Source organism: Salvelinus namaycush, chromosome 23, assembly GCF_016432855.1.
Source record: "Salvelinus namaycush isolate Seneca chromosome 23, SaNama_1.0, whole genome shotgun sequence".
Lineage (NCBI taxonomy): Eukaryota > Metazoa > Chordata > Actinopteri > Salmoniformes > Salmonidae > Salvelinus > Salvelinus namaycush.
The window spans coordinates 42,327,601-42,339,850 of record NC_052329.1 but is presented as its reverse complement, the minus strand read 5'-3'; the positions used below and the strand labels follow the sequence as shown (position 1 = coordinate 42,339,850).

At 41.0% G+C, this 12,250-nt stretch overlaps 1 protein-coding gene across 2 annotated transcripts; it reads right to left on the bottom strand.

Moving 5' to 3' along the window:
- Positions 1 to 2,060: 2,060 nt before the first annotated feature.
- On the bottom strand, positions 2,061 to 11,359 carry LOC120018446 (eukaryotic translation initiation factor 4H-like). 2 transcript variants are annotated; one of them, XM_038961649.1, is made up of 8 exons: positions 10,780 to 11,359; positions 8,319 to 8,506; positions 8,160 to 8,224; positions 7,250 to 7,346; positions 6,374 to 6,433; positions 5,660 to 5,815; positions 5,101 to 5,216; positions 2,061 to 4,075 (listed from the first exon to the last, which is right to left on the bottom strand). In XM_038961649.1, exons 1-8 carry the CDS (start codon positions 10,938 to 10,940, stop codon positions 4,049 to 4,051), a joined length of 870 nt encoding a protein of 289 aa, XP_038817577.1. In that variant the 5' UTR covers positions 10,941 to 11,359; the 3' UTR covers positions 2,061 to 4,048. The 2 variants fall into 2 exon arrangements, with proteins under 2 accessions (XP_038817577.1, XP_038817578.1); XM_038961650.1 differs by having other exon boundaries at positions 8,319 to 8,500.
- Positions 11,360 to 12,250: the final 891 nt, after the last annotated feature.

Below are 12,250 nucleotides of genomic sequence, written 5' to 3'. Positions count from 1 at the left end.
ATCTTGATTTGCTTAACACTTTTTTGGTTACTACATGATTATATATGTGTTATTTCATAGTTTTGATGTCTTCACTATTAATGTGCAATGTAGAAAATAGTAAAAATAAAGAAAAACCCTTGAATGAGTAGATGTGTCCAAACTTTTGACTTGTACTGTATGTATACTGTAGCTTAAAAAGTAATACTAAGTGTATGTTGAGTAGTAAGCTGTTAGTAGCCCATGTGCCTCACCCTAATCATTTGGTCCCTTTTTCCCTCATAATTTAGCCAACCTCTTAATTTCATCTCCTGTTCTGACTTGGTGGTGGACATGTAGCCAATAGCCTGTTTTAGAGAAATGTCATTGAATATTGTCAGAGGTTTCTTTGTCTGCTTATATACCCCCTTTGTTTATCCTATGGTTCTCACTTAGTGTACAGGGAGAATACTGTAAGAACGGCCCATGTTCTGAATTCTGTCGCTGTACATTTCAAAAGTGCAGAACAAATAGTTCTATTGACTAATTGAAATTACGGATTGCCTCTTATCCGCTCATCGTCCGGTTATGCCGTAGTTTGTACATCTCAATTGTCAGTAGAAACCACATTTGTTTAAACAAGTCAGCCATATCAGCTATGTTTTTTAAAAGGCAGTAAATGAGACTGAATGAACTGGTTCGCTGCCAGGCAAGGCTCTGCTGATAACCAGGTGTAACAGTGGTAAGGTGTTGAGACTGCTGTTGGGACAGCTTTATGTAGGCCCTAACAGTTTGTGCGCACTTTTTGTCACCGTTATAGTCCAATTAATATGTTATGGAGTGGCTTTTCTGGCATGCATTAAAAAAAGACTGCTCAATAAATAATTTCTATTGAAAGTGCTATATCCAGGAGTATTTAGTCTAGGTACAGGAAACCGTGCACCAAAACCTTTGGGTTAAAATAAAGTAATGTGGTCAGATAAGTCTTGCTTACCTCTGTTTCCACTGGCTGGGTCTGGGTCCACCTCTGTATCCATGCCTGGCTGACCAAAGTGACTGAGCCAAAGAAGCAGAGCACACTTCCTCTTTCACATTGAACTCCACGCTACATCTGCAGTCCACTACAGAGCAGTTTCTCTCAGATACTTCATCAACTGTATGTGTACCTGCCTAGTTTGATTACCAAAGGACCTGCAAGTTGATCACCGCACCAGTAGGCTATATAACTCTCCCTGCACTTTTATTCAAACACACTGTTGTGGGGTTTACCTAGAGGTTGCGATGCATCCCCATACATCTCATTGGAAGTGTGGAATCTGCCTTTTATGGCATTTTCAATTCCAGGCTGTCCACCATAGCCAATGACAACCAGTTTGCATTCAGCAAGACACAATGTTGTGCAACATTCAGATGGAAATACTGCACGTAGAACAAACATCCTTCTCAGATATGTAAAATAAGAAAGTGCCAGACCTATTCATGACATTTGTATCTGCACCTTTCCACGTTTGCCTATTTGTGGCCCCGGTATTGTGCATACAAATGTGTACTCTGAGTGCTTCACATGGGGTAGGCCTATATACACCATAGGCTTATTCAAAGGGTTTGAAACTAGCAGAACATAACAGCTTCTCATGCGGAATATACATCTGTCAAACATTTCCATCTAGCCTGGTCCCAGATTTGTTTGTGCTCTTGCCAATGCCAACTCCATTGCTGTATATTTTGTCATGACAATGAGTTAACATGACAGCACATACTGGCACTCAGGCTAATTTCCATCTGCAAAACTGAACTATTTGATGCTAAATATGCATTAGGGATTCATCTTTCAGAACATTGTAGACAGGAATAAATAAAAAATATATAAAATACAGCAAGACAAGTTTATTATTTCATACTACCTCAACTCTACTGCATCCTTCCAGATATTCATTGGATCCTCTTTCGGCCAGCCATTCAGTCAAAGGTTTGGCAGAACATATAAATTCTTAACATTACAATCTCAGTATGGTCCTCACTCAGATGTCACCAAGAACACAATGACATTATGCATGACAAGCCATGTAGGTTATTGGACAAAGAGTCAGTAGGCAATGAAATGTGTTGTACTTGACACACCAAAACGTGTTTAGTGAAGATTTATTGACAAAATGTGGTCAACACAGTGGCCTAATACTTTGAACTGTCTCAAGATTGTTCCCCAAAGGACTAAATGTTAAATTGTTTTTCATGCTAGAACATTTGATACTGGTACTTCCTTCAGATAAAACAAATACCCAACCGTTTCATGTAAGCAGTGACAGACAATTCAATTGTTTTATTAAAAAGACTGTTCAAAACACCAAACCCTGTAATTTTCAAGCTGTATCTACTCTGCAAAACAAATGGCCAATTTAAAACCAATATTGGGTTATTCAAAATAAAGCAAACATTCTTGCTCGGGGGCATATTCATTACACCGATTGTTGCAAGTTTCTTAAAACGGAAGCAAACAAAAACAGGGCGGGACCTACCTGAAATTTGTCCAATAGAAACAATTGTTTCACTCAGTTTGCTTCTTAAAACAGTTCATAATGAATACACCCCCTGTTCTCAAAGTTCAACTAACCATAAAATCAGAACAAAGATTCTGTCTGGCATTCAGACACACACCAAAAAGGATCCGATCCCTGCACCTCGAGCACAACAGGCCTCCAAACGGTATTCTACATATACTCTGCATTATGTTGTAATCCTGTGGGGAAAGCATTGATGAGGAACTAGGTTCTCTGCATGCAATACATTGTTTCTAAATGTGGGCAGAAAGACACGTGCGAACATAGAAAGAATGTGTAGGGAATAATCAATAACTTAAAATGGTCTGAAACTGGATATGTATGCATGTTCCTTACAGAGCTAACTTTTTCAAAACACCTGCCCTGCTCCATTAAATTAAAATGTTTTTCCTTCTATGTTCACATTGCTTTGTGTTCTCCGAGAACTACTTCATTGCCTTTACTTATTCACCCATCCCATTCAAACACATTAAGAATTAATGTAAGATGATACATTTTATTGCCATAAACAGTGTAGGAAAAAAACAAACAAAAAAAAAACAGATCTTTCTATAGTACAGTAAGAACAAGTTATCACGTACTAAAATTTCATAACCAGTAAAATGTAAATAAAAATGGTTGCAACACATTCTCAAAAGCATCCTCCTACACAATCTACTGGTAAGGCAGACTAGATTTAGCCGGTCTCCATGGGACAAATGAGAGCAGGTGATTTTTGTTCAGTTTCCTGTTAAAGTAGTACATTTTGCAGTGTTTAAGTGATCCATTTTTTTGTTGTTGATAAAATGCATATAACTATTAAGATGTGGAAGTCAAAAGTTGCCAGACATCAAGACCGTTGCAATAACCCATGTTTCTGATTTAATCTAGTGCGCGCTTCAGCCGCTCCTCTAAAACACTTTCGGCATCGCTCCATTATGCAGGAAGCCATTTTGCCTGGATTTAACAGACTAAGATCAAAAATCTTTCAAAATCAGGTTCCAGAAATACACATTGAGAGACAACAATAAGGATTCAGTTCTCTTGGCAATGTTATCATTTAATATTTAAGACAGTGGAAATTTGAAGCTGAAATGATAGTCATTTCACAAATAGAGCAGAAATTTTGGAGGAAAAGATATAAAAGACACCAAAGGAACAGCCCTTTTGACAGCTGTATGTCTAAAACGGAAAATAATTTGGTGAACACAAAAGGATGCCTTGGGAAAGGTAAGAGAAAATTACACAGCAAAGTCCTTACCCAAAGGCAACAGAACCAAACTGAAGCCCCTGTCCCGAGTTCCTTTTGATGTGTGTGGGGTACGGGTCAGGTTGACATAGGCCTGGCCCCTGCCCCTCACAGCAGCCTTGGCTCCAACTGCTTTTTTTTACCAATTAGATGAAGGCCTGCCTTTGTGTTAGCGAGCAGAAAGAGGAACCCAGCGCCCGACTCCCCAGCGAGCTCTTTGGGAGAAGTCTTTGAAAGATTTTTGGTAAACAAAGCCAGTAGATCCAGAGTAGACTTCCAGAATAATGCAGCCGCGTGGATATATCTATTCCTTTTCTGCCTCTTTTTCAAGCTTTGAGAATGGGAAACAAACAAAAAAAACATTATGGTTAGACAGGTTCAATTCCAGGGGAAATGTCAAATGATTTAATAGGAGAAATAAAATAGTTTTAACAACTTCTACACTACAATTGGATGGTTAAGCGGATACAATGACCTTAACAGCTCCACGAAAAAAATTTGTTTGTTACTCTCTGCACTGTTCCCAAACTGAACAATGTGTTTTAACGTAATGCCAATTTACATTTGGAAGTCAAGGGGGTAAAACTGAAACAAAAACAGCACATTTCTGACCAAGCTTTCTTGTTGGTGTGTGTGTGTGTGTGTGTGTGTAGGAGGGGAGCAGACAACGAAGGCGTTGTGTAGACCAACAGTGATAACAAAACCTTCTGGACTCCCTACAGAAGCTCAGCCACAACTGCCATGAACCAAACCACCAGCGCAAACCATTCTATTCTAACAATTCATGTTATATTGATTTTGTAAACAGGGGCAGAATTCTTGTGGGGATCAATGCCTACCCACATGGAAGCATAGCAACCACTTCAGAGTTGGGGTCAAAGACACACTTCGATTCCAACACACAGAGGGTCGAATATCGTAGTGAAATACACTACTAAATAAACTGAAATGTTGGTTACTTTTCAGCTCAATTGTATTCATTCTTCACTGCAATCAACATGTGAACGGACCTTCCCAACAGAACTAGACAAAGCAGGCACTAATCACAGAAGCAGAGGTGTACGTAAAACCCATGTTAACAGTTTGACATGCATTCACAAGCTGCTCTTTGGATGTTGGTGTGTTGTATTATTTTTCCAAGAGTATGTGTGTGTTCTCATCGTTTTTATTCCGCCTCGAATAAACATTTCACTCAGAGAGTATTGTTCAGTTTGTCATCTCCGATAGAGGATTGCTAACGGAAGGCGTTAACGTATGCCATTGGCATCGTTTCATTTTTCATACACCGTCCTCTGCCCTTCCCTCCCGGGCTCTTGAGGCCTGGTCAATCTCTTAAGGTTTGTCTTTGGGAATTACCTCCTCTCTCGGCTTGGCTCCGCCAAATATGGCAGAGTTGGGGTTGGCGACTTGGTTTAGCGGGGCAGCCACCGTGCGTGGTTTCAGCTGAAGTCGCGGTCTCTGTGCCCTCTCCTCTGTGGAAAGCAAAGGGGGAAAAAATGACTAACATGATTAACTGGTCAAGTCAAATGTTATCACATCAAATAGGTGGCCACTGGGTTCAGGGCTTTTCGGTAGATTAAATGAGGGGGGTCAATATTGACACCGTCACAAAAAGCTGTACTGTAACAAAAACACAAAGTCTTCAAAAATCCATTTAAACGGATCCATTCTTCCATGACTAAACATTGCCTAGGGTGCTTTTTCTCAAACCTTGATGCCAGAAGTACTGCTTATTTTAATTTTCTCCTCTAAATCAGGCATGGGACACCAGTTGAGGAGTCTGCCCAATCAGTGACATCTATCAATCAATTAACCAACCACAGTGGAGAAGACTAAAAAAAAAAACTCCAAACTCCACACTTGGGAGTACCTCTGGTCTAGAGTGTTTTATATGAGATAAGAGAGATTGTGACACCGTCAGAGGGTTCTCTGAAGTCATCCGCTCCAGCGCGCGGTGGTGGTCCGCCGTCCCTGTAGCGTCCCCCCATGCCTGCTCCTCCACCGCCTCCCCTTCGGTCACCACCGCGGCCACCTCCTCGGCCTCGTCCGAAGTCGTCGTCTCCTCTGTAGCCTATACGAGGAGATGCAGAGGGAAAATACATTTTTAAAGACAGTCGTGGGCTCATGCAGGAGTGCAATGTTACAGAAAAAGTTCAGATAAAGTTTAGTGTAGAACAGACATGATTATCTCGTAGAATAAAGATACGTAATCTTGTGTGCTCTAAACACCACATTCCTATCGGTAACATTCAAAACTTTGCTGATCTGAACAAATTAAATCTCCTCCGTCCTTGCCCAGCACCTGGAGCAGCCCTGTAAGGTGACAAATGAGAACGAGGAACCTCCTGTATGAGTGATAACAAACAAAATGCACCAAGGGACAAAAAACCTGTGAAATCGCAAAAGAAAAACCTGTGAATTCCTATGAGAGGAGGAAATTACATACTGCTTTATATCAAACTATTCTGCAGATTCAAGCATCAAAAAACAGGAGCAATTGGTTTGCTTCCTTAGCTTGGTGCCCACTCTACCAACTGCACTGCTTGGATCTTAAACTGCAGGACTCAAACTGGGCCAGATCTAATGACCGGGTTGAGAACCGGCTAAACCAGCGGAACGCTCATCCCACCTCCTTCATAGTCGTCTCTGGAGCCTCCTCTGGGACCACCTCCACGAGAGCCCCCTCGGCCTGCAGGGGACAGGGCTCAGTTTTAACAAGAGTGGCGAGTGGTGCTTAGGGCTGAGGCAGGGGCGAGGAAGCCAAGGGTCTAGTGCTGGTTAGCCAAGGACCTGGGTTAGTAGCACTGCTTCTAGAGACAGCTAGTTGAAGTCTTTGGTTAGGAAAGTAAAGAAGGTAGAAACTATCTAGTTTAGCTGCTAAAACTTGTAGGGATGTAGAGCTAAACAGGTCAAACACCATTTACTACAGAAAAGGAAGCAGGAGAGAAAGGTGGGTGAGTAAGTGCCAGAAATTCTCAAATCCCAGTATGTAGTGACATACAAGAACAAGGCCACAGAGGCAACAGTAGTGGTAGTAGTACTAGTGCAATGCACACTTATAAGCACTGATGATTTGATTATAGCGGATTCCATAATCCATTGATCTATAAATGTGATGTACAAGCATCTTGTCATGTTTTTATGACCACAAATGTTTAGCAAACTCAAACAGAACAGCCAAGCTTCTGATAATTGACAGATTTTAAGACAGCCTTGCATTTAAGTAGGATGGCAAAAGATGAGACTCAGGGCAATATTAAAGACGTATAATTATTCAAATCTAGGCCAAGAGTTATTGCTACTTCATATTAATATTTACGGTCAAGACAATCCACAAATCAACTCATCTTGACTCATTAGAGAATGTAAGAGATCAACACTGAATCAGCTGACGTAAGTAATTGACATTTCTTTGTAGTTGTAATAATATACTACATATTAATAATTAATAAGTATACTAAGCAGCAGGGGGAACAAACAAGTTAGCATTCCAGTGAGCAGGTACCTCCTCTGTCGTTCCCCCGGAAGCCGAATCCTCCGGCGCCCCTCTCTTGCTTTCGGCCCTCTGCTATGTCAACCCTGAGTGACCGGTCTCCAAGGAGCTGGGGAGGGGGAAGGCACAAATCAGCACTAGGAGGAAATGAAACAACGAGGTCCACTTCTCTGATAATGCTTCCAACAATGTTTATGTCCTACTAATATATCACTGTTGGACGCGTCACTGTATTTAATTGTTCCTTTTATAAAACGATATTTGTCACTGTACTAATGTTTAAAGCACGTTGGACAGCAATCTATTTCATGAAAGGTGCACAACAAACTAAGTCGATCAGTGTTGGAGACAGCTCTATTTGTTTTATGAAAAAACAGCATCATTTATTCCTTTGTCACGATACCCACAATCACAATATTCAGATTTTCTATACGAAGCAGACGGAACTGTATGGTCCTTTTAAGGTATACTCGGCAATGCATGAATAAACAGAAGTATCGGGATGATTTCCAAAACAAAAAAAGGGCAATACCAGAGGATAATCTCCTCCGCGGTTGTCACACAGCCATCACGTTGTATGAAAGTGTGAAAGTGAACTCCTATGCACATGCGCAGATGCTCTGTGTGAAAGCTCACAAGCGGAGCCTCTTGCATCCGTGCCACTCTGCAATATCTTTGGTTCACATTGCTGCTCATGGCCACGTCCTAATGCTGAGGTCTCAGTTTAAGAACCTGTTTAAATATTAAATAGTTTGTGCTAGAGCTTTTAAAAACAACATACAGCTGTTAGTTTCCATAATTTCGACTGGAAATTCATTCCTGTGGTACTGAATATTGTGACAACACTGAACCACAGTATCCCTTTTACATTTATGAACCAGATACAAATGAGGACCTGAGAAAACTAATTGTGGGTACTCACAGCACCATCATACGTCAAAGCTTCTTTAAGGGATTCCAAGTCATCAAACTCTACATAACAAAAACCTGAAAGGAGAAAATTGGTTACGAAAAAGAAAAACGAAAACTGTTGCCGTGGCTTGTGATGTTTGTTATGCTATACAAACGGGTGCTTGCTCACCTTTAAACTTGTCTGTTTCTTTGTCTCGGACTAGTCGAACACTCCTGACATTGAGGTCTTTGAAAATGGCGTCTATGTCTCCTTGCACTGTGTTGAAGGGCAGGTTACCCACGTAGGCTGTGTATGGGGGCTCTGTGGGTAGATCCTTTTGCTTGCGGGGTCCACCAGGTCCACTGCCACCTCTGGGTCTACCAGAAACGAACACCTCCGTGAGAGAACAGACTACAACAGATAGCCACGCCCTACGTACAGGACCCCGAGTTTTTCCTGGTCAAGAATTACTAAGGACTGGCGTTCAGCTGGCTTTCTCTGAGCCTTCGATAAATTATGTACACTTGGACAGATCCATTAACAATCAAAATACCAAAGATCTACAGCTCAGATCCCATAGGAAAATACATAATGTTGCACATACAATACAGGAAATAGGACTAGGCTGTCTGGAAACTGGAGAAAGAACTGACAAAGAAAAATAATAATCTGTTCCATTTCAATGCCAACCATGTTAGCAGCACACAGAAAAAGATGGTAGCCCTATTCTGCTAAATACTGGTAAACAATAATACAGAGATCCAATTTTTTTACCCTGAAGAAGGCATATATGGAGCTATTTTTTATAGCTTACAGCTTATTAGTTAGTCAGCACCTCTACAAAACAATATTTATCTCTGGGTGTGCACCAGCTTTTAATTTTTCTCAATGAACAGCAGAAGTTCCTGTGCACTGATAACAGCCATTTTGAAGAAAGGTCTACTTGCAATGAATGTTCTATGTAGTTGTTTTTCCCTACTGAACTTTTCCCTATGAATACACTGGATAAGAACGTCTGCTATAATGGTTTAAATGTTTTAAAAAATGTATGATCCTCATGAGGAGTGGTGGGGCACTGCCAAAACTTCCAAGGAACTTGTTCCCTTGCTGGCAACAGCACTCCAATCTGACAGGGCTGAGAGAAATGCAGATGGGGTACTGCATGCCTGCGGGATTCTTTGGGTGTCAAAGCAAACTGAGCGACCAGGCTGAACCAAGATGTACAGCCACCTAGCTATAGGCCCCAACAGGGGAAACGGGATATCAGTTGCATAACTGAATGCATTCAACTGAAAAGGGTCTTCAAAAGAAGGGAGGTTTGGGCATATAGATCTTTCCCACAATTAGCAAGGAGAGCAAGCGATTTTTTGTAAAATAACCATGTTGGCTGTTGTGATCTTACATAGCATTTGATAAGAGTTAAGATGATAATCTGTAGTTATTTGGTGTCAAATTAATTTATGTCAAGTAGCCCAATAGATACAACACTAGTTTAGGTATTTCAGGATCAGTGGCTCCAACTCCTTTCCTGTGTGAATTAAGTAGAGCAGAATATGATTACAACAACAAACGTTAAATGTTATGAGTCACTGACAAGGGGAGACAGATAAAACCCAGATCTTCATTATGACCATATTTACGTTTATCCTATCCAAGGGATCATATTTTAACTTGATGTACTTTATGCCGGTAGCTACCTAGCCTAATGTCTAGTGTTTTCGTTGATTAGGCTACTTTTAATTTCTGGCTAGCTAGCTAAATGACCTAGCTGGATTGAGTTCCATAATATATTTCAGTATCGCCGCAACATCGTCAGCACGTAATGTTTACAATTTCCTGTATTGAATGTCTGGCGTCAATGCACGAGTTAGCCCACGTTATGTTAGTTAAATGCATTGCTAATCGTTCAAACCTAGCTGGCTAGCTGACGAGTGCGCGCATCAAACTAGATAGGAATGGATGCAGGGTGCACTGGGCCCAAACTAGACTAGCTAGCAGAGTTAGCTAGCTAGTTCTCCGCATAAATCGTCATGCAATTAGCACAAGCTAATCTAGCGAGCGCACTAGCTAGCTAACGTGACCACTAACAATGCATCAAAATACTTGTGCATTGAATAATGATTACTAACCAACTACCTAAACATGCTATGTATTAATAATGATTTCGGGGAATGGCGCATGTTGACATCTCGAGCTGTTATCACCCGATTTGGCCATTCAACGCAGTCCCTGACTTGCTAGTAGTAGCACAACATGTAGCCCATGTGGGCTGCTTTTTAACGAGATGCTGGCGCCAAGTGCCATGCTGGCAGTCTGAGAATTATAAAATGTCTTGCAATTATAACCATGTCATAATATGTATTGTCAAACCGACATTACATTCTGTAATGGAAAATCTCACACGCACATCTGGAAGTAGCTAGCTATGGTCAATCCACCAGTTTTCCCCGCCCTCAATACCGGCTTCCCATTCATCAAAGCGGCGGTGAGAGCCTAGCCACTGGCACTGTCTGGCCCGTGTTCTGAACCCAGGCCTATCTTTCAGAAGAATTTCGAACAAGCCCCTGCATAAAAGTGAGGCATCGGTGCGTTTTCTTGCATCACCATACGGTAATACTGACACATTCTATTCGTCCAGGTATTTTCTTACCCTCTGCCTCCACCAAAACTACCGTAAGCCCGATCTCGGTCATCGTAGTTATCGTAATCCGCCATTGCCGAGATTGCTGTCGGAGAAAGCAGTTGGGTGTCGAAAGGTCCTTCAATATAGGGGTAGCTCAATTTTAGTTGTCCTTTCAGTGCCTGAACCATAAAACACTTTTTGCACAGTCAGATAGATACTACAAGTTAGCTACCCTCAAATCCCCCAACTAAATTAAATATCAGTAAAATAACAAGATCCAAACCGTGTCATTCGTTTTTTGCATCTGGATATTGGTATTTATCCTGGTTGGGCATACTACTACTGTAAGAAACAGGTGCATATGTTGTTAGACAATTTATACAGAAGCATAGTCCTTTAGCCAACACTATCTCCTTGCTATTATCCACAGGAATATCAATGTGGCCTACCACCAACCCAGCTAGTTACACCATGCCAACCTGGTCTCAAAGCATTTCGTATTATTCTTTACCTAAATCCGAGACATTCCATTTAGTATGATATGTTACGAATTACAATTCGTGTTATGTGAAGCGAATTTACCAAATGTAAAATATGTTACGAATTTGCGAAACGTATCATACTGTAAGTATCAAAAGTAAAAGTGAAAGCAGACAAGGCAAAACTCTGTAGTTCTGCCCCTGAACAAGGCAGTTAACCCACTGTTCCTTGGCCGTCATTGTAAATAAGAATTTGTTCTTAACTGACTTGCTTAATTAAATAAAAGTTAAATAATGTTTTTTTTAGGTATAAATCATTTCAAATTGCTTATATTAAACAAACCAGATTTATTTTTATTTTACTTTATTTACGGATAGCCAGGGGCACACTCCAACACTTAGACATCATTAACAAACAAAGCATTTTTGTTTAGTGAGTCCGCCAGACCAGAGGTGGTATATCTCCGCTGGCTGCCCCACCACCACAGAAAGCACTGAGCTAGGCTGAAACACCTGCATTTTGGAGCTCCCTTACTCACGAAAGCAAAAAAGAGACCATGTTTGTATGAGGTTTTATTAACTCAATATATATATATTTTTACATTGTTTGCAAACTGATATGCGACATGTATTAATGCCAAAATAACATGCAAAACAGCCCCCCCCCCCCCCCCCCAAATATAACTCTGCCCCACCTGCCCTGAATGACGCGTCGCCACTGTTTGTATTTGACACCATGATACATTTTGCTATCCCTGCTCTCATTCAACACTCATTCTAACATTACACCTTTCAACTGCCTTTTTCAATTCTTGATTGCCTTTTTTTGCAGGAATAATCTAGCTCGGATGGAAGGATGGAGAAAGGAACAAAGGGAAAGAGTACAGAAGTTATCCAGCCTGCTGACTAAGAAATGTAAATATCCTATGTTTTGCTGTATATCTCTCCATCTCTTTCTGTCTGTGTGCCTGACAGATTGCTGAGGGACAACATAGTCAATGTACTTGCTAGGATAAGTC

Excerpts from the sequence above, each read along its gene's own strand:
- LOC120018446 (XM_038961649.1), bottom strand. The coding sequence starts at position 10,940 with ATGGTTCAGGCACTGAAAGGACAACTAAAATTGAGCTACCCCTATATT. Across the intron at positions 6,434-7,249 it reads CCGGGGGAACGACAGAGGAG|GCCGAGGGGGCTCTCGTGGA; the intron begins GTACCTGCTCAC and ends TGTCCCCTGCAG. Across the intron at positions 5,217-5,659 it reads CTTCAGAGAACCCTCTGACG|AGGAGAGGGCACAGAGACCG; the intron begins GTGTCACAATCT and ends TGCTTTCCACAG.